This window comes from Melitaea cinxia, chromosome 15 (genome assembly GCF_905220565.1).
Source record: "Melitaea cinxia chromosome 15, ilMelCinx1.1, whole genome shotgun sequence".
In the NCBI taxonomy this organism is placed as follows: Eukaryota; Metazoa; Arthropoda; class Insecta; order Lepidoptera; family Nymphalidae; genus Melitaea; species Melitaea cinxia.
Genome location: NC_059408.1, coordinates 8,619,837 through 8,644,081, shown reverse-complemented (window position 1 = coordinate 8,644,081; position 24,245 = coordinate 8,619,837). Strand labels below are relative to the sequence as shown.

At 35.6% G+C, this 24,245-nt stretch overlaps 2 protein-coding genes and 1 pseudogene across 2 annotated transcripts; 1 reads left to right on the top strand and 2 right to left on the bottom strand.

Moving 5' to 3' along the window:
* The first annotated feature begins 1,247 nt into the window (after nucleotides 1-1,247).
* LOC123660664 lies at nucleotides 1,248-2,454 on the top strand (annotated as a pseudogene).
* Nucleotides 2,455-6,710: 4,256 nt separating this feature from the next.
* LOC123660273 (enoyl-[acyl-carrier-protein] reductase, mitochondrial) lies at nucleotides 6,711-9,163 on the bottom strand. Its single transcript, XM_045595368.1, has 3 exons — nucleotides 8,842-9,163; nucleotides 7,814-8,641; nucleotides 6,711-7,572 (listed from the first exon to the last, which is right to left on the bottom strand). Exons 1-3 carry the CDS (start codon nucleotides 9,086-9,088, stop codon nucleotides 6,725-6,727), a joined length of 1,923 nt encoding a protein of 640 aa, XP_045451324.1. The 5' UTR covers nucleotides 9,089-9,163; the 3' UTR covers nucleotides 6,711-6,724.
* Nucleotides 9,164-12,541: 3,378 nt separating this feature from the next.
* Nucleotides 12,542-23,992, bottom strand: LOC123660663. The gene is made up of 8 exons (XM_045595717.1): nucleotides 23,988-23,992; nucleotides 23,217-23,297; nucleotides 20,439-20,627; nucleotides 19,261-19,377; nucleotides 17,665-17,821; nucleotides 15,900-16,038; nucleotides 15,225-15,303; nucleotides 12,542-12,825 (listed from the first exon to the last, which is right to left on the bottom strand). The coding sequence occupies exons 1-8, from the start codon at nucleotides 23,990-23,992 to the stop codon at nucleotides 12,588-12,590; spliced, it is 1,005 nt and encodes a 334-aa protein (XP_045451673.1). The 3' UTR covers nucleotides 12,542-12,587.
* Between the last annotated feature and the right edge of the window lie 253 nt (nucleotides 23,993-24,245).

The following is a 24,245-nucleotide window of genomic DNA, read 5'->3' as shown; positions in this document are numbered from 1 at the left end:
TTGTGTGTGAAATAGATATAGTGTGATTTCCCACCGCAAAAATTGACAAACAGTTTTGTATCGGTAAAAAACGCTATGGCTACTTCCCTCCGTGTTGCTCTTTGGACTCAAGGAATGAGAAATATTAGATTATAAAGGAATCGAATATTCTTCTTATGATCGATGTTCTTAAAGGCCTTCTACACGGTCGGGATCGACCGCCGACCGTCGTGTCCTGGTCGGGTCAACCGTTTTTTGTATTCATTCTACACGGTCGGTGGTTGACTCAACTTGTCAGTTCTTCTTTGATGAGATGCGCTCGCGACCAAGGCCGTTGACATCAACCAAATATTGGTCGGGTCAACCGTTTTCCACACTGTCCATTTTTATATCAACCCGACCAAGGACACGATGGTCGGCGGTCGATCCCGACCGTGTAGAAGGCCTTTTAATAATAACAATTGATCTTCAGTGATTTTAAAGTGTAATCTGTGAAGCGGCATTAAACTAAGCTAACGCAGCGATTGCGACGCCCTTTCTATCGTTCATTCGTTCATTCGTCACTGTTCGCGATCATATCGCAACAACTTCGTCGAGAAAATATAGGTGGGGTGGGTCAGAGTTGGCTTTCATTAAAAAGTGTCGGAAATTAAAAATAAAACTATCATTATCAAATTGTGAATGTTATCTCACATTCGATTCGGCAAAAGCGCAACAATAAATTCTCGGGAATCCATATTGAATTAAGTTCAACTCCAATCCATGTGTCATATTTAATCACAACCCATACAGCTGCATGTTTTTACCATGCTGCCATATTGTGAGCACATAGCAGACACCTGACTGCCCTCAAATTCCACTTATAAAATTCGACTGTGCCATTCATGGAGCATGTGCCAGTGTGGAACGACAATTTCAGATTTTCAGTGATCGTTGTCGATAGCGTTGCGGGCCTTTAGTGAAATGCAGCCAAAGTGTAAAGTTCGTTTTGTCCATAGATTAGTTTAACCAGATTTGAACCAGATGCATCAAAACTGAACGTCAAAAAGCGCGGGAATTTACATAAACTTGATGGATGATGGTGATGATGATGGTATCTATATCTCTAAATAATTATGGCGGTTCCGTGAGTAATGTCCTTTTCAATCGTGATAAACGTTTCCCTGCTTTTGTCAGTGGCATGTGCGCAAATCGCGCGATGCCAAATAAAAAAGAAATATATAAATGTTAATGAGATCAAACATCTACATCTCAGTGACAATGAAACTATGGTTAGTTTTGATGTGAAATCACTCTTTACATGCTTACCGGTTGAAGATTGCATTAGTATTGTGTCAAGAAAGCTGAAGGAAAATGACATGCCGATAGAATATGCTGACCTTCTCAAGCATTGCCTTACATCTGGCTACATGTTGTGGATTAATCAGTTCTACAAGCAAGTAGATGGCGTAGCGATGGGTTCACCAGTATCCCCCGTTGTTGCCGACATATTTATGGAGGACTTCGAGGAGACTGCTCTGCGTACCTCGCCCATAACACCCAGGTTCTACAAACGGTATGTAGATGATACTTTCACAATATTACCATCTGATAAAGTATCCATAGTCTTACACCATCTTAACTCCATAAATTCCAAAATTCAATTCACAATGGAGTTGGAGGCAAATAAATCTTTAGCTTTCTTAGATGTTTTAGTCATCCGTAATCCTAACAATACCTTAAGCCATACAGTGTATAGAAAGCATACTCATACGGATAGGTACTTAAACGGTGAATCACACCATCATCCAACACAGTTAGCTACCGTGGGTAAATCTTTGTTTCAGAGAGCACGAGGGATCTGCGATGAGCGACACCTGGAGGCCGAACTTCAACATGTCAAGCAAGTACTGCGAGACAACAAGCTGCGGGTACCGTGTCCTCATCGCAGTGAACGTGTGAAATCAGCCACCGTCGAACGAGTACCTGCTGTGCTACCTTTTATGAAAGGGGTCACTGACAAGATTGGCTTCATCTTAAAGCGAGCTTCTATAAAAACTTTTTTCAAGCCGCCAAAAACGATAAGTCAATTTTTACCATCTGTCAAGTGTCATATACCCTTACAAGATGCAGGAGTATACAAGCTTGCTTGTGACTGTGGTCTCTCTTATATAGGACAAACAAAACGATCGATCAAAACTCGCGTTAAGGAACATATAGCTGACTTAAAACATCGTCGCTATACTAAGTCCGCAATCTGTGAACACAGTCTAGACACAGCTAGCCATTATATTAGATTCGATAAACCACAGATCCTCGCAAAAGAACACCGATTCCAACCAAGGATTGATCCGTGAGGCTATTGAAATTAAAAAACATCCAAATTTCAATAGAGAAGATGGCTGGCAATTACCACCTGCTTGGGACCCCATTATTAATATAATTAAATCAAAAACCAAGCATAATTCACCACAGATTAAAGACTCAATTAGCACATTCTGCGTAGATAGGACTATATAAGATATTGATGTATGTCGGGTAGTTTTGAATAACTTTGTAACGTTGGGACGTCTGACACCTCAGTCCTCCCGTGACCATGGTTGCTGTAAAGTACCCGAAACGTCGGGAATCAAAAGTTAATAATAAACCACGATAAAATCCGAAAAAAGTTGTTTCATTAAATATATAAATAATAATAATAATAACAATTAGTATCGCTAGTTAAAAATATAAGTGTGTTTTTAATTTAGTATGCGTGAGTTTCGTCTGAATATATGTCTCCGAAAGGAGCGGACCCGCTTGATGAAATCTACTCTCCGACCTACGCTGCCCCAAATACTATGTGGCTCCGAGCAGTTCCAATTGGAACTCCAAAACCGATTCGATTCGCTGGAAACTACTAGCGACGTGGACGAGATAACCGACAACGTGGTGAAGACGGTGTGTACACTGGGTCGCAGGCACTTTCTACCAACAAAGCCAACGAAGCAGTCCAAACTTTCTCCCGAAGCCTTGGATCTGATGCGGCAGAGGCGCGAGTTGCCGGCTGCTTCGCCAGAACAGAGGGCTCTTTCCAAGAGGATACGGAAACTTATTCGCCGAGACCTCCGCTGCTCAAATACGAGAGAGGTTACTACTCTGATTGAGCAGAATAGGGGGGGGGGGTCCAAAGTTTTCCAAAGACCATTGGGGAGAAGCCTTCTTGCGAAGCTCAAAACAGTGGATGGCAGAATCGTCTGCTCTCGCCCTCAGATCTGAGAAGAGGTTGAGAATTTTTATGGACAGCTGTACTCGTCGAACACACGCAAACCTGCGACTTGGGACACCGAAGATCCACGGGCACCATTGTTGCGCCATTATTCGGAGTGTATCCCGGACTTCGAAGAAGATGAGATTAGTGCAGCGCTCGGGCAGCTTAAAAACGGAAGGGCCCCAGGGGATGACGGAGTTACCACTGAACTCCTTAAAGCCGCAGGGCGACCTGTCCTGAAAGCCTTGGCAAGACTATTTAACGCCGTCATCTACGATCTTAGAGCTCAAGTCTCCCTACAGGATGTTTTCCAAAAGGTGGACATATTAACGATCGCGTCGCAGTATATTTATAACAATATTATGTATATCCACCAAAACATTCATTGTTTTGAAATAAATAGTAATAATCGCATTGTAAACACGAGAAGGAATAACAAAATTGTAACTCCAAGTTTCCGACTGCGCAAAGTAAACGTTTCCTTTCTGGGTCATGGTATTCGCATGTATAATAAAATACCACAAACGATTTTGGTATTGTCTCAACATAAATTTAAAGTTTTTATTAAAAAAAAATTAATAGATAAAGCTTATTACTCGGTGCAGGATTACATAGTTGATAATAATTTTAAAAAAAAAAAAAACAAAAAACCCGCCTGCGTGAAGAACAACTAATAGAAAATCAACTGAAAAAGGTGGTATTATGTATTTGTTATTGATTTTATTAATGTAATTGTAAATTGGTGTGACATTTATTAATTTTTATTTGTAATTTTAATTGTATGTTTTTTTTAACCATTGTATTTTATTAGAAAGGCTACACCCCGAAGTTGATCGTCGCCTAGGAGGCGAGTTTGGCATGGCATAGGCGTGGGAAAGAGCAAAGTCCACATTTTTTAAACTTTAATATTGTATTTTTTTATTAGTATTACGGTAATAATAATCATGATATACCTTTTTAAAATCCTTGTATTGTGCCCTTCAATTTGATACCCATATTGTAGTATTCGAGAAAAATTTTTTGTTTTTCATTAACTACAATGGCTTCGCGCAGCCGCCATGTTTGATTTTTTTTAATGTCACCTATCTAAGAACACTTGCCCAGCTAAGACGAACCTAACGATACCTCAATTATGTAAATCAGTTCAGTGGTTCTGGAAATATGAGGTAGTAAAGAATATTACATACAAACATACATACAAGATACGCGCGAAAGACATAACCCTTCCTTGGCAGTCGGTTAATAAAGATGTATGGACTTAGTGACGCTGTATTTCTTGCCGATTCTTCTCTGCAGAATCTACATTCCGAATCCGTGGTAGCTTCACTTTTACAAAAATAATAATTTGTTTTTAAAGTTTTAATTTGTAAAATGACGATTCGAAAGTGCTCTTGGAGCCTATTTGAATAAAGCTATTTTTGATTTTGATTTTGAGTTCGCCACACCTTTTGTAAATGACGTCATGTTTTATTGGAAATTGATTATTCATAATTATGATAAACGCCTTACAATCAACGGCCCCCACCAGGATTTACTACTGTGTCCGGGGCCCACAAATACAAGCAATTAACAAATCAGTCACAATATTATGTATATTCATAAGAAAATCGATTGTTTTGATATAAATAGTTATAATCGCAGTATAAACACAAAATTGCAGTTTCAAGATTCTGACCGCGAAAAGTAAACGTCTCCTCGTATTCGCATGTACCTATATCTAATAATATCCCAAACGATTTTGAAATTGTCTGAGAATAAATTTAAAGTTTGTATTAAAAAGCAGTTGATAGCTAAAGTTTTATTATTCGGTGCAGGTTTACACAAATGATAAAGATGTGTGAACTTTGTAAGGCCGTATTTCATGCGAGATACCTCTCATCAAATTTGTATAAAACACAGTTTAACTAATATATAAAATTCTCGTGTCGCGGTGTTTGAAGATAAACTCCTTCGAAACGGCTTAACAGATTCTCATGAAGTTTTGTGTACATATCGGGTAGGTCTGAGAATCGAACAACATCTATTTTTCATACCTCTAAGTTATGGGGGGGGGGGGGGTTAAGAGGGTTAATAAAATATGAAATTTTGTGTGCATATCGGGTAGGTCTGAGTGTCGGCCAACATCTATTTTTCATTCCCCTACGTTATAGGGGGGGGGGGGGAAGGTTAATAAAATATATGGCAAAACAACCTTTGCGGGGTCAGCTAGTATATGTATATAATTATAAATATATAGGTACATATTTTAAAAGAGTAGGTAACTGCGGGGTTTCTTGCTGGTTCTTTTCTGTAGAATCAACATTCCGAACCGGTGGTAGATTCATTTTTAAAATTCATTCACTTATAAAAATAATTAAAAAATTTAATTTGTAAAATGACGATTCGAAGATGCTTTCGAAGCCTTTTTGAATAAATCTATTTTTGACACACAAGAATATAGCCACCCCCTCTCTTCCCGTGGGTGTCGTAAGAGGCGACTAAGGGATAACACAGTTCCAATACCACCTTGGAACTTAAAAACCCGACCGATGGCGGGATAACCATCCTACCGCTGGTTTTGAAATACACAGGCCGAAGACGGGCAGCAGCGTCTTCGGTGCGACAAAGCTAGCCCTGCTGTCACCAACCCGCCTGCCCAGCGTGGTGACTATGGGCAAAACACACGAGTTAACGCTATTTTTAGCGTGAACTTTTAGAGGACTATGTCCAGCAGTGGACTGTGATAGGCTGAAATGATGATGATGATGAATCCTCAAATACAAACGCCTAGACCACGGCAGACAGCTGCATGGCCTATGCAAACGTTTTTCATATATTGGGATCGAACCCACGACCACCAGCGCTGCAATTGCTGCTGTAACCACTGCGCCATCATGTCATCGATAACTTCAGCTTGATAGATAAATAAACTATCAAATTTTGTTTTCTAATGTTTACGCGAATTTTACTCATTTAATAAAACACTTTTTTCGGATTTTATCGCGGTTTATTGTTAACTTTTGATTCCCGACGTTTCGGATACTTTACAGCAACCATGGTCACGGGAGGACTGGGAGGAAGGAGGTCCTCCCGTGACCATGGTTGCTGTAAAGTATCCGAAACGTCGGGAATCAAAAGTTAACAATAAACCGCGATAAAATCCGAAAAAAGTGTTTTATTAAACTATCAAATTATAATTATTAATATTAGAAATTGAAATAAGAAACTGACCAACGTTTCAGTAAAATTATAAATAACATAAACGAAAATAAATCAATAAGTTTGGTATAGTTACTAGTTGGAAGAATTGATATCTACATAAAATTTAAATTCCCCTCATGATAAGGAATTATTTTATTTAAAATCGTTCATAGTATAAGTATAACATAATATTGCTAATGTCATTATCCAATATACAGTAATTTATTAAATTATATAATTACACATAAAGTGAATAATTGATAGAGATAGATAGATAAAAGATTAAGATATAGTATAAGTAATGCATAAAACACATCTGGTGTAATATTTTGTCGTTTATGTTAAGATAAAATCAAACACATAATTGTTATTAGAAAAGGCTTCACAATTAACTGTATGTTTAAAAGCATGTACATAATTTTTAAGTTCCAGTGGCTGGTATGTGGGTGCTTTAAATTTACCAGTGACCATCAAAGTAATAATATTATTCATCATTGCATCTTTTTCTATGACACTGGCATGTGCATCCCAGTGACAAAGATGAAATCTATTAAAAGATACATCACAACGTAAAACATGTTTTACAATAGGTATATCAAATGCAGATCCGTAATACACTATGGTACCGTTTTTTTCAAGAAGTTTTAACATAACATCTTCAAAACGTCCACCCAAACAGTTTAAACCTAAAACTGGTCTTGTTAAAGAAGTATTAAACGTTGTTAGTTCCTCTGCCTCTTCGAGAGTATGTACTGCTGTTGCACCTAAACTTAAAAGATGCTTTTTAACAGATTCATAATTGCAATGATTTGCGACAATATTAAATGTCTTTATGTCCCAAGCTTTACAGAGCTGTATTAAACACTGTCCGCAGGCACTGTTTGCAGCGTTTTGTATAACAGTTTGACCCGGTTGGATTTTTCTGAAATCTTTAAGCATTCTATAGGCCATACAAGGAGCAATAGTCAACATGGAAGCTTCTGGGAGGGGAATGTTAGGGGATATAACATGGATATCTCTCTCGTGGTATATACCATAGTACTGCCAGGTTCCAAGGAGTCTTGAAGTTATTACAACTCTCTCATCAGGTTCTACAGTGCAAACTTTGTTACCTATTTCAACTACTACTCCAACACCTTCATCTCCTGGCACACAGGGCAAACGTGGTAAGCGTAAGTTTCTACCTGAAAAAGTAAATAAACTGAAATAAAATATAGTTTTTGATATTTCAATTTGAATTTGGTTGAAAAAAAAATTAATTTAGTTATAATAAGATGAATCAGAACAATAATAGCACGATAATATCAAATAAAACACTGAAATATTATACACATTTTTTATTATTATTGTTAATAACACTTTATACATCACATAATCACAGTATAGTAAATAAATATTATTAACTAAAATCTAAAATGTATTTGCAACCAGTAAAGCCCTGGGTTGTGAGAGCATTTGCTAAAGCTTCTTTATAGTCATTGAATTTTACCATTTTAGTGACTGGACCTTTCAGCTTCTTCTCACACATTAAGGTAATAATATCTTTCATCATTGTCTCTTTTTCAGCCGCAGAAGCTCTTTCATTCCATGCAGTCATCCAAAATCCATGAAAAGAAATGTTTTTAAAAATAAGTGCTGCATTAGGAATGTTGAGTGCTTCCCTAGACATGGCACCATATGTGACCATAACACCAGACTTTTCTAAATGTCTGGTTAATTCTAAAGCACTTTTTCCACCTACACAGTTTAACGCTAATGCTGGTCTATCTACTACTTTTTCCTTAAATATATTAGTAGTACGTAATTCTTCTTCAGTTAGTACCATTGTAGCTCCTAAGCCTTCTAAATATTTCTTCAAATCATTAATTTCTGGTCTGTTCCTAACAATATTTATATTTTTTATCCCCCATGCTTTGCAAATTTGTATAACATTTTGCCCACAAGCACTGTTGGCACCATTTTGTACCACAACAAGACCATCCTTCACAGGTTTAAAATCTGAGAGCATTCTATATGCGGTACAAGGGTTAACTGTAAGTGTTGCAGCTTCAATTAATCCCAAATTCTTTGGGATTACTCGCAATACATCTTTTTCAAAAATACCTATATCACGCCATGTGCCTTTTGTGGGTTTAGTGATGATGACTTTGTCTCCCGGGCACATACCTGATACTTCTTTGCCAATATCTTCAATAACCCCTACACCCTCATTTCCTGGTATAATAGGTAGTTCAATTTTCACAGGGTACTTTCCTGAAACACAAGATCTTACATTATCACCTAGTGATAAAAAAAATTACAAATAAATAAAATAAATAACAAAGAAAATAAAATAAATAACAAAGAAAATATACCTTTTTAATTTCTTGATAAAAAGCAAGTTTCTTACTCAGAGAGATTTTTACAAGAACAATTTATCAGAAAGTCTGATAAAATTTAAGATCATATTTTACCTTGTATAGTGTTAATGTCTGCCGGGTTGACCGGTGCTGCTAGCATTCGAACGAGAACTTCCTGACTTTTAAGCGGTGGAACCTCCACTTCCCGGAATTTCACAACATCAACTGGATCACCAAATTCGCTGTAATATAAACTTCTCGAAGTAAGATTTCTCGATGTGTTATGAAAAGTTACACCTCTAGAAATATAAATACATTTGGTATCAAGAATCAGCTTTCGAATTGGTCTAAGAAAAGACATTATGCTGATTTTAATTTATGACAACTTTTTAATTTACATTAATTTCAGATAATAATTCACATGACAGGTGAAAATGGAAATTTGTTTATATTTTCTTCTCTTGTCAAATTATATCGGGTGCGTTCCACCTAAGGCCCACAACGCCATTGATCGCTGAAATTGCCGTTCCACTAAGTTAAAAAACACCGCGGGCGCTGTACTTGTGGACAAATTTTATAAGCGGAATGGATATTTGGGCGCTGTCAGGTGTCAGTTGTGTGGTCGTAATATGGAGGATTGGTGAAAACCTGCAGCTGTGGGGGTTATGAGGGGATATTTCGCGAGGATTTGAGTAAAACTTAATTCAACTTGAATTTCCAGGAATTAATCGTTGCGTTTTTACAGAATCGAATGAGAGAAAAAATTCACAATGTGACATTGACAGCTGGTTTTTTATTTTAGCGGTTTGGTTTTTTGTTTTAGCGGTTGTTATCATGTACACCTGATAGCGATCGCTACTCATAGTAGGGAATATATCCGCCAACCCGCATTGGAGCCCCCCATGCTAAAAATGTGGAACGCTTCACGATTTTGCGTGTCATCCTTTTTGATGAAAGTCAATCACGGTTTGATGAAAGTCAATTTGACCCACCTACATTTTGTGAGTGATGTGGTCGCGAACAGTGGCATCGTCTATGACATCGATCGATCGCTCGCGACGACCCAGGTCTTAGGTGGAACGATAGAATGGGCTATCTGGACGTTGCAGACGCTTAGTGGAACGCAGCCATTATTTTTTTATTGGTGTCAAATATATCCATGGACGTTAGTATATTACGTTCATGTTTATCTCCATCAAGGGATAAGTAAAGGTACTAAATTATACAGCCTCGTCTGATGAGTTTTGTCCAATTATTCAATAATACATAAAAGGCCATCCTAGCCTGCTATGTATCTTGTTAAATTTGTCTTTTAATCATACAATATCTATCGTTTTTTTTCACATATAAGTTATAGCATTTGAATGAAATCTCGAAGTCCGAGTTTGTTTAGATGTCACCAGTAGTAGATATTATATACTTGTAAATAGGATTATAAGTTTCAACATCTCTAAGTAATTGTTGGATAGAGCGCGGAATAAGTTTTTGCTTTTTGTAAATCTTGAGTAGTCTGTCAAATAAAAATTAATCTTGATATTAAAAATTTTCTGCACTTGAAGAAAATATGATTTAGTGTTTTATCTTCTTAATTGCAATTATTGCAAATTGCTGTAGGAACTATATGAAATATATGTAGATGAGCGTAATTCTTACAATGTCCTTTTCTGTCCTGGTCCTGAAATTGTTGTAGGTACCTACCTATAGTATTTTCTGTTTGTAAACATTTTAGCTGTGTAGCTACGGCAGTTTAGATTTTAGCTACCCTCTCTCTTTCCGTGGGTAAAGGAGTAAGAGATAACAAAGTCTCACTATCACCTTGGAACTATTGAAGCCGACCGATTGCCATACATAGCTTTGATATATATTATATTATTTCGGCCTTTTACAACGTTGTTATGGGAGGCTTCAACGGTAAAGTGGGAGTACAAACCAGCAACGAATAAAAATTGGACCACACGGATTGGGATGCAGGAATCGTAGGGGGTAGATGCTCGTCAAATTCATCGAGTTGGAGGAACTTTTTTTGATGAACTACTTTTTCGAGAAGAAGCCCCAAAGGCGGTAGTCATGACAGAGCCCGGATACTGTGACGAGGAACAAGATAGATTTCACCATAGCGGATAAAAGGCATGTATTCAGAGATGTCTCAGTGGTTAATAGGTTTAACAATAGCAGTACCACCGGGTGTTACGGGCTACTCTTAATTTAAGCCTACGCAAAAAGTGAGCCCGCTTGATGAAATCTATTCTCCAACCTACGCTTCCCCAAATACTACGTGGCTCCGAACAGTTCCAACTGGAACTTCAAAATCGATTCGGTTCGCGTGGACAAGGTGACCAACAACGTGGTAAAGACGGTGTGCGCACTGGGTCGCAGACACTTTCCGACGTCTTAAGACTGACTTTAAGACATAGGATTGGGACATCTCGCACCTTCGTTTCGCCGATGATATCTTAATCTTTACGAAGACGTTAAATGAGCTAAAACAAATGATAGGCGGCCTAAACAAGTCCTCCCGATGAGTCGGTCTCAGAATGAACTTGGACCACAACCAAGTCATACCGATACAGGTATCGGTAGATGGTACCCTTCTCAAAGTTATTAATGATTTTGTTTACCTAGGCTATACCATTCAACTAGGCCGCAACAGCTTCGAGAAGGAGGCCGATTCACCGGCCGAAGAAGAATTCGGTTGGAATGAGCGGCGTTTGGTTGGCTTCATCGAGTCTTCACTTCGAAGATTCCACAATGCTTGAAGACAAAGGTCTTTTTGCGTCCTACCTGTGTTAACATACAAAGCCAAGACGTGAACACTGACGCAGGGACTGGTCCACAAGCTTAAAGTTGCTTAACGTGCAATGGAACGGGCTATGCTTGGGGTTTCTTTCAAAGATAGGATTAGAAATGAGACTACCCGCAAGAGAACGAAGGTAACCGACAAAGCTCACAGAATTAGCAAGCTGGATTGGCAGTGGTCCACCCGGCTGGTCACCCGCGTTGCAAGACCGATGGCCGCTGGGGCAGACGTGTCCGGGAATGGAGTTAATTATCATCATAAAATAAATCACTTTTTACTTTCGGCGTTCTTATTCTTAATCGTTTTTTCATTCCATTATTTTTTATTTTTACTGATCCAATTCCAGTAATAGCCAAGTGTTTACCTCCACAATTTATACACTTTGCATTTTGTACCGGTATTACACAACTTTTAAATTCCGATGTTCTGTGTGAATAGAACAACAAATAGCATTTTTACAAACTTTTGCCAAATGTCCATATCTAACGTAATTAAAGCATTGCTTTTCCGATGGAATATATGACGTAACTGATTATCGCCACATTTTTGAATAAACCGATCTCCATGGACGGAATGAATGTTATGTACAAATATACAATGGTAATATATATATACAATGGTAAGCTCTAGTTTTTCGTTTATTTTTTTGTGAACCTCTATCAAAAAATGTCACGAGTCGCCTAGGATACTCATTAACTTTCTTTAAGTACTTCTTTTGTTCTTCTCTTTAAGTACCCACTTTTTCTTTATTATCAACATAAAGTAGTTAGAAAGTTATAATACAATATATTTGTCATAAAAAGACTAAAATTTTACATTGTTCAAAGAAGTGATAAAACTATAAAAGTAATTTTTATTGCATTCAATGATTTTATGTTGTATTTGATATTCTGTCACATAAGTTTATTTGATCTTGATCTAAATAAATTTTTTACAGAATAGGTGTCATTTGTTTTGGTGTTTTCTAACTTACCAATTGTGTATATGTTTTTTATAAAGAAAAAAAAAAAAAAAACAAAAAAGAAAAATACTTTATTTTTAACAAAAGATGTCTGAAAATAATTTACGATAGTAGCGTAAATTCATCTGAAAGAAAACGAGAAACACGAAGGTCTAAGTCTTTCCGTGCCATTGGTGCATTACAACTAGGTGGCGCAGTTGCTTCAGGGGAAGGTGGTTGAGGTTTAGGTGCTCGAAATTTGCGAGCTCTTGTTAACTGCCACGACGTGCTTGTATTACGGAGACCTCCTAGTTTCAAACCAGTGTCTATATCTATTGCTGCAGGCACTGGTTGCGGTGTGCTTAAATAATATTTGTTTCCATTATATTAAGACTTATATTATTGTGTTTAATAATCAATAAAAAAACTACACAAAGCAACATTAAGCATGACAACTGGCAAGAATCTTCGCATGTTGTCGTTATGCACAAATTCAACCCTTAATTTTCCTGTGTGCTTAAAGCTATGTATTCATTAGCAACATTTGACGTGCAACACATGACGCTCAACATGAATCTCAACATGTCGAGCGACGACGCGAAACTTTCTTAAGTAATTTCTAACCCACCAACGTTTTTTCCTCTTTTCTTTATGCGATGATATTATAACAAACGCAGCTGAGACCAACACTAGCTTCTCAGGCGACATGTTGTTGGTGACTGAACGTCCATTAGACAGGCAACGTTGCTAAGCAAAAGTTCCGCGTCGTCGCTCAACATGTTGAGATGCATGTTGAGCGTCATGTGTTGCGCGTCAAATGTTGCTAATGAATACACAGCTTGATGTCAACATGTTCTTCGAAGTTCCAACCTTTCGGATATCGCCTTAATTTCGGCGGACGAGTTTTTGTTTATCGCTCAGGGTATATTGTATTTATGCAAATATGTATTTCTGGTACGGGAATATGTATTTGTGAGTTCCACACCGTGTCTCGGAGAGCACGTGAAGCTTTCAGTTCCGGTTGTTATCACAGACAAGAGATAACGATAGTTATTTCTGGCAGGGAGATAGACTAAGCTTCAATCTTTGTTTTATATCACTAGTGAAATATTTAGACTCTAATTTAGTTAATTTCATGTAATTCATCACATCATCATCATCATCATCACTTAAGTTATCGCATCCCACTGCTGGACATAGGCCTCCACAAGTTCGCGCCAAAAATGGCATGAACTCATGTGTGTTTGCCATAGTCACCACGCTGGGCAGGCGGGCTGGTGACCGCAGTGACTTGGCTTCATGTAATTAATTAATCATTGCATGAGAAATAACAACACTATATAACAGATTTAGTTACAGTCCAGCATAGATATAGTAAAAAAAAGTAGATAATGCGCGGCCTTTGTTGTTAGTGAAGCCACAAAACTCGGCTCCTTCAAGTAAATACACGCGCTCACGCACACATATGCATCAAACTACGCTCATTTTCGTTAGTATGTCACGAGACTTCATACAGTAACTTTGCTTATAAAATGCCGTCTTGTGTGATTAAATGGTGCAAAAACAATACCAAAGTAAACAAAAAATCTGAAGGAATATCGTTTCACACGTAAGTACATATAAAACTTTAAATTTATTGTTATTCCAAAATAATATTGAGGTTATTCGGAACTTATAATTTCAATGTCACGAAATGACGTACCACGGGAGTGTTGCCAGTAGTTCTTTTTTTCAATACCCCAAAATGTGGGTAAGTAAATTGTACGCAATCAGAAAAATAATTAAGTAAAAAGTAGACATAATTATTGTTTTTTTTTTCTCGTGTTATTTTATGTTACATAAATTGAAAATAAAAAAATCAAAATATATTTATGAATTATTAACTCGTTTGTTTTATGTTTTAACTTTTTACAATTTTTAAGTAAACTAGGTACCCATATTTTACTATCAAATTTCATGGTTTTAGGTTTCCAACGAATATTTTAATAAGAGGTGAATGGGTAGCGGCTGTAAGACTGAGAAAATGACCACGATTATGCTGGCCATGCGCATAAAGTCAATTTAATACGATTAGTGATTGAAAAATATTTGAACATAAGACTACATCATATTAGTAAAATGCAAACAATGACGATGACTCTGAGTTCTAAGCGACAAAAATTTAAAAAACTTATACAACATAAAGGATTCTAGGTTTAAGAAAAATAGTTAAAAAAAACCGACTGCAAACTGAAAACAAATAAACAGAGGGGATAGAAAGTGTCCATTCATACGATTATCTTACGAATATATTTTTTTATTATTCTACCGATTTTTTGTTTTATTTTTAGTAAATTTATTTAAAACTATAAACATGTTTTTATTTTCACATACCCATTTTACCTATATTAAATTAATTGTTTAATAAAAATTTTAGGGACTTTTTTTAAAAGGTGTCAACACTTCACTCACTCACACATCTTTAAAAAAGTGGCTTCAGTTTTCTGTTCTAGGTGCGTTATCTACCTTTTTTTACTTGATCTATGCAGTCCAGTATGTAGGTGGCAGACCTGGTCTGTGATTTTAGATTTTGATATTAATTAGTAAAATCTACAAAATGTTGTTTTTGTCGCTTTTTGAGTATTAAAATCATTTTTTTTTTACAATAAAAAAACCAAACGCTAGTCTACATTAAACTAGTTTCTGCCTGTAGCAACATTATTAAAGGTAGTAATTATATTATTTTTCATATTCAAATGTAAAAAACATAGTTATATTTACTGTCCGATTGAGATTAACGTTCGCAAGCGAGCTGGCGCTATGACAGAAGGCAACTCTTGTAATGAATTTCTCCTCAGCCCTGTAATTACATGGTGGGTAAATATCGTAATCTATTACAAATACGAATTTAATGTTATTAAATTATAGTGACAAAATTAGACTTCATGATATTGTCCATATAAATTATTATCAGAATATTTATTTATCGATATAATTTATTTTACACATCGCCAGTGGATGCTGGATGAAGAATGCAGATAATTAGGATATTTGGTGTTAACTTGGGGCGGCTATGTCCACCAGTGGACTATGACACGCCGAGGCGAGCGAGCATATAGCTTAAAATATTTGCTTTTCTCCGTATAATAAATACTCGCTAAAGAATTACAATATTTTACATAAGGGAAGGCAGCAGCAAACAAGAAAAAACAACAAACAAGATATAAAAATGGAATTAAATCGACAACAGAACTTAATTAATTTGAAAAGAGTTTCTCAGGCTCAGACTAAAGGCAATAATTAGAAAAGGCCTTTGGCCCGTTGCTAATAAACGGCTCAGAGACAGTTTAGTTTTGTATTTAGAGTTAACTGGTTACAACGGAATAAATTGTTATAAGTACATTATTATCATATTATAAATTAATTAAAATAAACTAACAACGTACTTAATTTTACCTGAATATTTAATGTTTGTGATAGAGGTTTTATCTTTCCATTTCTGGGAACATACTGGGCAGACTGACCGTCGAATCGACCAACGCGGTATTTCTTCACGTCGCTGTTCTACTTTTTGGAATGCTGGTATTTCTAAATGCTTCTGTTGATGTATGACTTTATTACTCAATCATAACATTGCATTACATCTTAGTCACTGCAAAGCTAACAAAGCTTAAATAAAATAATATTTATAAAATAAGATATGTTAGCGCAGCGGCTATAATAGTACGCCACGCCTATATCTAAGCCAGCGGTTATAAGTTCGATCCATATAGAAATACCTCTTTTTTTTTATTATACAACTAGACTGAACTGACTGACTGACTGACAACTAGGCCGGCAAACAAGCGTACGGTTTAACTGATGGTATGGTTATAATAGTTACTGTAGCCTATAGATGCCTGCAACACAAGATGTATCGCAAGCGCGTTGCCGAACCTATCCCTAATCCCCCTCAGGATCTAAATAGTTGTCTAAGGCTGTATTACTACTACTATACTATGCTATGCTACTTATATTGTGTGAGTTTACGAACACCGACTCTAAAGTCTTTGTTCTAAAAATCTTAACACTAGTGCATATTTTACTCTAGGCATGTTTATAAACGTAATTGGATATTGATACGATTTAAATAAATTATGACATGAATCAAATCATGCCAAATAAAACATAAAAAGATCATTTTATCACATGTCATCTAACGTCAATTTTACATATACTCTCTTTTAGAAACGCTATCCTTTACGATTCAGCATGTATATCTATCTCACTGCTGGGCATAACCCTTTTTCCCCATATAGGAGAAGGATAAGAGCTTAATCCACTACGCTGCTCCAATGCGGGTTGGCGGATATATATACTTTGAGTGACGATCGCTATCAGGTGTATATGATAGCAACCGTGACCGACGGCTTAACGTGCTCTCCGAGACACGGTGGGGAGACCAACAAGGACTACCAACCAGACTGGAAATAAATATTTGTATAAACACAAATATCCTCTCCGAGCTGGAATCGAACCCGCGACCGTCAGCGTTTACGCGCTGTCGACACGACACACGAACCATTACACCAGAGAGGTCGTCGCTCGCTTTATACGCTTTAACATTTTTCCTAGGTATATTATACAATATCATAAGCAAAGGCATATTCAACGAAATTAGATTTATAATGATCATTTAAAATATTATTATACTAGCTGGGCCCCGCGGTTTCACCCGCGTTGATTTGAGGACAAAATAGCCTGAAATTAAACAAAAAATATACTGACCGATAATTTTAATAATTAATATGCTGTGTGGTTACGGCATTAAAGAAAGTAGCCTACCCCTCTCTTCCCGTGGGTGTCGTAAGAGGCGACTAAGGGATAACACAGTTCCACTACTACTTTGGAACTTAAAAAGCCGACCGGTGGTGGGATAACCATCCAACTGCTGGCTTTGAAATACACAGGCCGAATTTATGTGGAGTAGTTGTGAGGTTTTTTTCTAAAAACATCTTAACCTTAGCGTATTAATATATACGATATGATTGGTTCCTTATTAAATATCTATATTACTTTTTATTAATTACTCAGTATAAAAGGAACACATAAAAGTATTAAATATAAAAATTAACTTTAAAAGGCTAATGAATAAGATATGGATTAATCAACATCGAACATAAAACCTTTAACTAATCTAGATTTAAAAAATTCTTGTAAGATCAAAGTATTGTTATCTGACCTGCACTGGCTCAGGAACAGTCGCCGTAAAAGCAAGTATGGAAGGTATGTCCATATCACGACGTGTAGACATCCGGGAGACGCGTGAGCGAGACGCACTGCGTTCTGTCATGTGGATGTTCATGCCGTGCACACAACATGTTTCGTTTAGATTTTGACTGGCACAAGACAAGATGTGTAAATATTAGTATACAGGGCACTATGAATCTATGTGCGTAATTTTATAATCCAACTACTATTTTATTTTTAAAAAAATGTAGGGAGGTACAAAAAAGAAATTGCAGAGTAGAAAAAAGAGAACAGTGTTTGGGCTGTTCACGTTGAACTCCTATTAGGGCATTAATTTTAGGAAATCTAAAATATATAAAAATATAGTTTTTTTTCAAAATAAAAAGATTCTAATTTTTTTTTATTATTGGCACACTCCTATTTAATTATTTTATTACATTAAAGGGGATCGAGGAAAGTGAACATACCTATTTACAGCTCTTGAATTATTGTAAATATTTTCGCTTGGTAAACGTACTGAACACTTACTTCATGATATAATGTGCAAAACGTGAAAATTAGGTACCAAGATAATGCAAATGATCTAAACTTAATGGACATAAAATAGATTTTTTTATTACACTAATAACAGCCAGCTCTAGCGTAATATTAACTAATCGGTCGCATAAAACAGCGAGAAAGTAGTCTTTCTAAAGCATATTGAGGGAAAGTTGAAAAAGTCATTGTGTTATGAGTAGGTAGTTGAATCACTTTTAAATATAATTAACTTTTTTATTAAACGGTTTTTGTAGTTGATACATTTGTTGGTGTTAGTATTATTTATTATATATTGTTTTTTTAATATGGGAATGTAAAATCTTTTAGGTCTATTTCATCTCAACAAATAAACTACAACTTTTGGATTCTTCTTGATCTAGATAAACTTCTTGATGATTCTTGGATCTAGGAAAGGCCTATGATAGAGTGATGAGGAATGAATTGTGGTCAGCATTGTCTGTAATTTGATTTATCTTTTATATGTTTTCTATGCGAGGATAACGTTTGTTAAAATATTGTAAAGTAAACTCAGATCACGCTTTTACTCGCTATCCAAGTCATGATAGTGAGACACACCCATGCAAAACAATTACTATCTGTATGCCAAATACAAATACGTACATAAAACAAGGATTACATCTGTCAAGTTCGTTAGTATTGTCAAACATTTGACTCTAAAGGTAATTTAACACAATATTTTAAATTACAATTCTCCAATATAAAATATTTAATAGTTATTATATAACAATAAAATAATATATATCTTTGTGTTTTTATATAAAGAGCTAATATTAAAATTCTTTTCTGTTACATAATCCGGATATAAGTAGGAAGTCATCAGGCACAAACTAAGGATTAGTATATATAATACAAATGGCAACATGTCTTGTAAACTATATACAAGTTTAATGTATAAAAGGAGAACAATGACAGTCTACATAAGTACAATGACAGTCGACATGAATGTCGCATAGCTATTTATATAATTTTAATATATTTTAACAATTTAAGTAGATAGCTGTGATAAAATAGATAAAAGAATACTACTTACTCATCAGAAGCATCGTATAACACAAGGGGTTGGTCTCGTAACTCATCCTCAGCTTCACGACTCCTCGACCGTACCATGTCCAGAAGAAGAGTTTCGTTACCCCCTAAACTTTCAGACCTATTAAAGTTATACATCATTTACTATTTATATAATTTTTTAAATTGGTGTTATTTCCAGTTGATTATCGGAATTTATTAAATACTAGGTTTCCGTTGAATACTTTCTCAGTGATAATAAGGCATTCTCCAGGTGAAAGAATTTTTAAAAAAAGTCAAGTCGTTTTTGAGTTAAGTCATTGTAAATATTAAAAAAATACAAATTTTTACCCTTTACAATACTATTATTATAGTTTATAATTATATTTGCCCGAAAACGAAAGAAAACTGACTTCAATTTACATCGACAAATAATACAATGTAGTTAGTCGATAAAATAATCAATTAAATACGCATTATTGGAAATAACACAAAAATTACTCATCAGCTCTCGATCAAATTTAAATGGACCACACGAAAAGCATCAGATTTCGATTGAAAAAAAGGATCATTAAAATCGGTAAAAAAATATGAGGTAACGTGCATAAAACATACAGTCGAATTGAGCACCTCTTCCTTTTTATAAGTCGGTTAAAAATAAAAAAAAAAATCCACGTGGTAAAAGTCGTACAGAGTAACTGTGAGTGTTTTTCCTACAATAAATAATCCACGTGTTGATTGTTTGTATACAAATAAAATATGCAAACTCGTGTGATCACAGACATGAGTGTTTGGAACAAGAATAAATAGTTTGATAAAGCATGAGTTTGTAAATTAAATATGTTTAATAAATCCCAGTACGTAAAGTAGGATAAGTATTTTTTTTAAATCTCTCTTTAAAAAAAACGAGTGTGCTTTAGACTACACGACTGAAGTAAAACTTACGAAAGGTAACTCTCTCTCTTTCTATCTTCACTAACTTATATCTTAATCTCAACTTCCATTCGCCTCGCCCAATCACACTTTTCGTAAAGCTCTCGTCACACATTCATCAGCTTACTCTCCAAGTCAAGCGAGCGTAAAGAATTTTTACTTCAATATTCATTAAAATTTTAATGTAACGGCAAATAACAAGTACATAAGTTTAGTTTCAATAATTTAGAAACAATACGAGAAAAAAATTTCAAGTAGATTGCTACTGACTGTTGACTGCCTTCTTTAGTTCCATAGAACATCCTCTGTGACATTACGGATATGAGGTAATTAGGCGGAGACTGATCTGATTGTATGGAAGTATCCCTTTGACTGGCACGTAGCTTAATCAGAAGCGATGCGTAAGGAGCTGGATCGTTGCTCATAAAAGATATACGATGGCGTTCTTCTTTTTTAGGTCTAAAAGGTATTTTAAAAACAATTATTTTCAAATACAAAACTCGTTAGGTTTAAGCTTACGGCTTCATAGTAATCAAATCTGTATTTTAATCCAGCCTATTAAGATCGATTTTTTAATGGTTTAAAGTTTATAAAATCGAATTAGTAAGAGTTTTGAGTTGTTTTAAGTCACTCTATTTCTACCCTTTACAATGTTAATTAAATTTATATAATGTATGTAAGTACTTAAAATATTTGAGGATAATTGTGTTTGCAGGCAAACGAAAAAAAAAAACCGATTTCAATTATATCGATAAGTAATACAACGAAGTAGATGAAAAAATAGTCAAGTAAATACGCATTATCAAAGATTACTTCAAAAGTTGTAAGCATCTCGATGAAATTTAAATGTGACCACATGATAAACATCGGCTTTCGATTAAATTAGACTCATCAAAATCGGTACACTCACTGAAAATTTATACGGATTTTAGAGGGTTTCTCACGATTTCTCTGGAATCCCTTCACTAGATCCTAGTTTTATTATCATGGTACCACACCGGGGATATGTTCTTTCCAACAAAAAAAGAATTATCAAAATCGGTTCATAAACGACGAAGTTATCCCCGAATATACATGAAACAAATTGAGTAACCTTCTCCTTTTTTTTAAGTTGGCTAAAAAATTTTTTTTGATAGCAAATAATGCTACATTGAGTTAGGAAAAACTATGTAAGTATGTATTTTTTTACAAGGACGAATAATCAGTCAGATCAGCTGTAAGTATTTAATAGAGCTGACTCCATTAAATACTTTAATCTTCATTTAATCAGGAATCCAATAATTTTATTATAGTATAACGTTATTCATCTACACTTCACATTATTAAAAGCTTAAATATATATAACTAGCTGACCCGGCAAACGTTGTCTTGCCGCTAAACGCTATTTAAAAATAGGGGTTGATGGTAGAGGGTTGAAAATTTAGGGTTGTATGTATTTTTTAATGTTGTATCATAAAAAAATAGAAATTAAAAATTTAGTCTAAAAAATAAAAAAATAAAATTTAGGGGTGGACTACCCCTAACATTTAGGGGGATGAAAAATAGATGTTGGCCGATTCTCATAGATACCGGATAAGCACAAAAAAATTCATCAAAATCGGTCAAGCCGTTTCGGAGGAGTATGGCAACGAAAACTGTGACACGAGAATTTTATATATTAGATGGTAGTAAAAAATTGATTTAAGTAGGATTTTCACATAGTGTACAAAATTGCTTATATCTTTCAAATCTTTTCGTACTATCTGAATAGTTATCTGTATTTAGGGGTACTTTGTATAAGAAATTTAACGTCTAAAAAGTTCGAAGACATAAATTCTCTGCAGAGCTCGGCTGGTATGGAGCCAAAAAACGCAATTGGTTCATTTGCGGTTTTACGACACACTTTAATATTATTCAATGATGTTGTGATGATGTATTGATATTTTTCTCATTCTGTGAGTCATGTGATGCGATGACTCAATAGGGTTTGGTTATTTAGCCTAGGCAATATAATTAGTAGACCTTGACAAAGTACATTACAATATACAGCCTTTTATAGTTTGTATGTAGAAAATTGATTTCGTGTCATCCAATTCGCTGATAGACTACCTGATTGATTGCTATACTGCAGATTTTAGAGAGTTTTTGTAAGAGTTATATATTTGCGCATCTCTACGGCACATTTATTTCAAAGGAATAATTTTTATGAAATATTCTTAATTAATGTTATAAAAATGTCACCATCAATTACTAAATGGTAGAAATATTTTACGACGCGTTGGCGCAACGGTCACCACACTGGTTTGTGGCTGTTGCGCTGGCGGTTACGGGTTCGATCCCCATACATATTTTGTATTGGCCACAAAGATGTTTGCCTTGGTCTGGGTGTTTGTGCAGTCCTTGTGGGTCTCCCCACCGTGCCTCAGAAAGCACGATAAGCCGTCGGTCCCAGTTGTTATCATGTACACTTGACAGTAATCGTTACTCATAGTAGGCAATATACCACATTGGAGCAGCGTGGTGGATTAATCTCTGATCCTTCTCCTATATTGGAAAAGAGGCCTATGTCCAGCAGTGAGATATTATAGGCTGAAACGAGTGTAAAATTATTTTTTGGTTTAATCTTTATTAGATAATAAACTGTTTTATACCAATACACTGTTAAATATATCATCATCATCATTACAGCCTATACAGTCCACTGCTGGACATAGGCCTCCACAAGTTTACGCCAAAAATAACGTGAACTCATGTGTTTTGCCCATAGTCACCACGCTGGGCAGGCGGGTTGGTGACCGCAGTATTGGCTTTGTCGCACCGAAAACGCTGCTGCCCGTCTTCGGCCTGTGTATTTCAAAGCCAGCAGTTGGATGGTTATCCCGCCATCGGTCGGCTTCTTAAGTTCCAAGATGGTTGTGGAACCTTGTTATCCCTTAGTCGCCTCTTACGACACCCACGGGAAGAGAGAGGGATTATATCAATAACAATATAAAGGAATAATAGATTCTACAATATATTCGAGAGCTTATTTGAGAGTAAATGAATAAATTGATAAAAAGAGCGACTTACAATGGTGTAAACTTAGATGAATACAATTTAAAATACCGAGCTTTCCAGTTTCCATCTCTACGCCAGGTTGTTTCGGAGTTACTAAGATAAAATAAAATTTTCATTAGTGCAATTTCAAAACTAGTAATGAATACTAGTGTAATGATAGAACATTTAGCCTTTAGCAGAAAGTTTTCAGACTTTTATAAGATATTTCAACTGAGGTAGGGCACAGCAGGAATTTCCTGCTCAAAATATGGAGCAGCCCGACTGGGTTAGTACCTCGACTTTACAGAAGATCACAGCAAAATAATACTGTTTTCAAACAGTATTGTGTTCCTGTTGGTGAGTAAGGTGACCAGAGCTCCTGGGGGGATTGGGGATTGGGTCGGCAACGCGCTTGAGATGCTTCTGGTGTTGCAGGTGTCTATAAGCTATGGTAATCGCTTACCATCAGGTGAGCCGTACGCTTGTTTGCCGACCTAGTGACATTAAAAAAAAAAAAAAGATAAACATTACCAATAATGTTTAAACAATTGCTATAAAAATATAATGAGATGTTATTATAACAATATAGTCTCACATCTCTATATTTAACACTTTCAATTGTATAATTAAAGCGTGGCCTTTTATTTCAAACACTAGAACCAATTCATATTCGTTGATTCGTTTGAAAGTCTAGTTAGAGTGGAAGGCCATATAAGCGCGGTGACACTAATCAGACAGTGTCAGGCAGTGCAGTTTGTGAGCCTTTTAGGATATTCTTGTGTATATAAATAGTTTTATACTTACGGCATTTCTATTGTTATTCGTTTTGTTAAATTCTGTGAAATTCGTGTCACGAGATTCGCATATAAAATGAAACATATTTTTACACATAAACAAGTCTAAACGTTAAGTAACATGTCAAACTACAAGGATTGTAGAGTCATTTGTCACTAGATTATAATTACTGACAATGAGTGTGAGTAATACAACAAAACTTTTTGTATAAAAAGTGTTTTCCTAACATGGAAATAAAATTGGTTAAAGTTATTTTAATAAAAAATG

Excerpts from the sequence above, each read along its gene's own strand:
- LOC123660273 (XM_045595368.1), bottom strand. The coding sequence starts at position 9,088 with ATGTCTTTTCTTAGACCAATTCGAAAGCTGATTCTTGATACCAAATGT. Across the intron at positions 8,642-8,841 it reads AGACATTAACACTATACAAG|GAAAGTACCCTGTGAAAATT; the intron begins GTAAAATATGAT and ends CTTGTGTTTCAG. Across the intron at positions 7,573-7,813 it reads AACCCAGGGCTTTACTGGTT|GTAGAAACTTACGCTTACCA; the intron begins GCAAATACATTT and ends TTACTTTTTCAG.
- LOC123660663 (XM_045595717.1), bottom strand. Across the intron at positions 19,378-20,438 it reads ACTAAAGAAGGCAGTCAACA|GTCTGAAAGTTTAGGGGGTA; the intron begins GTCAGTAGCAAT and ends TAACTTTAATAG. Across the intron at positions 17,822-19,260 it reads TTATACGATGCTTCTGATGA|TCAAAATCTAAACGAAACAT; the intron begins GTAAGTAGTATT and ends GTCTTGTGCCAG.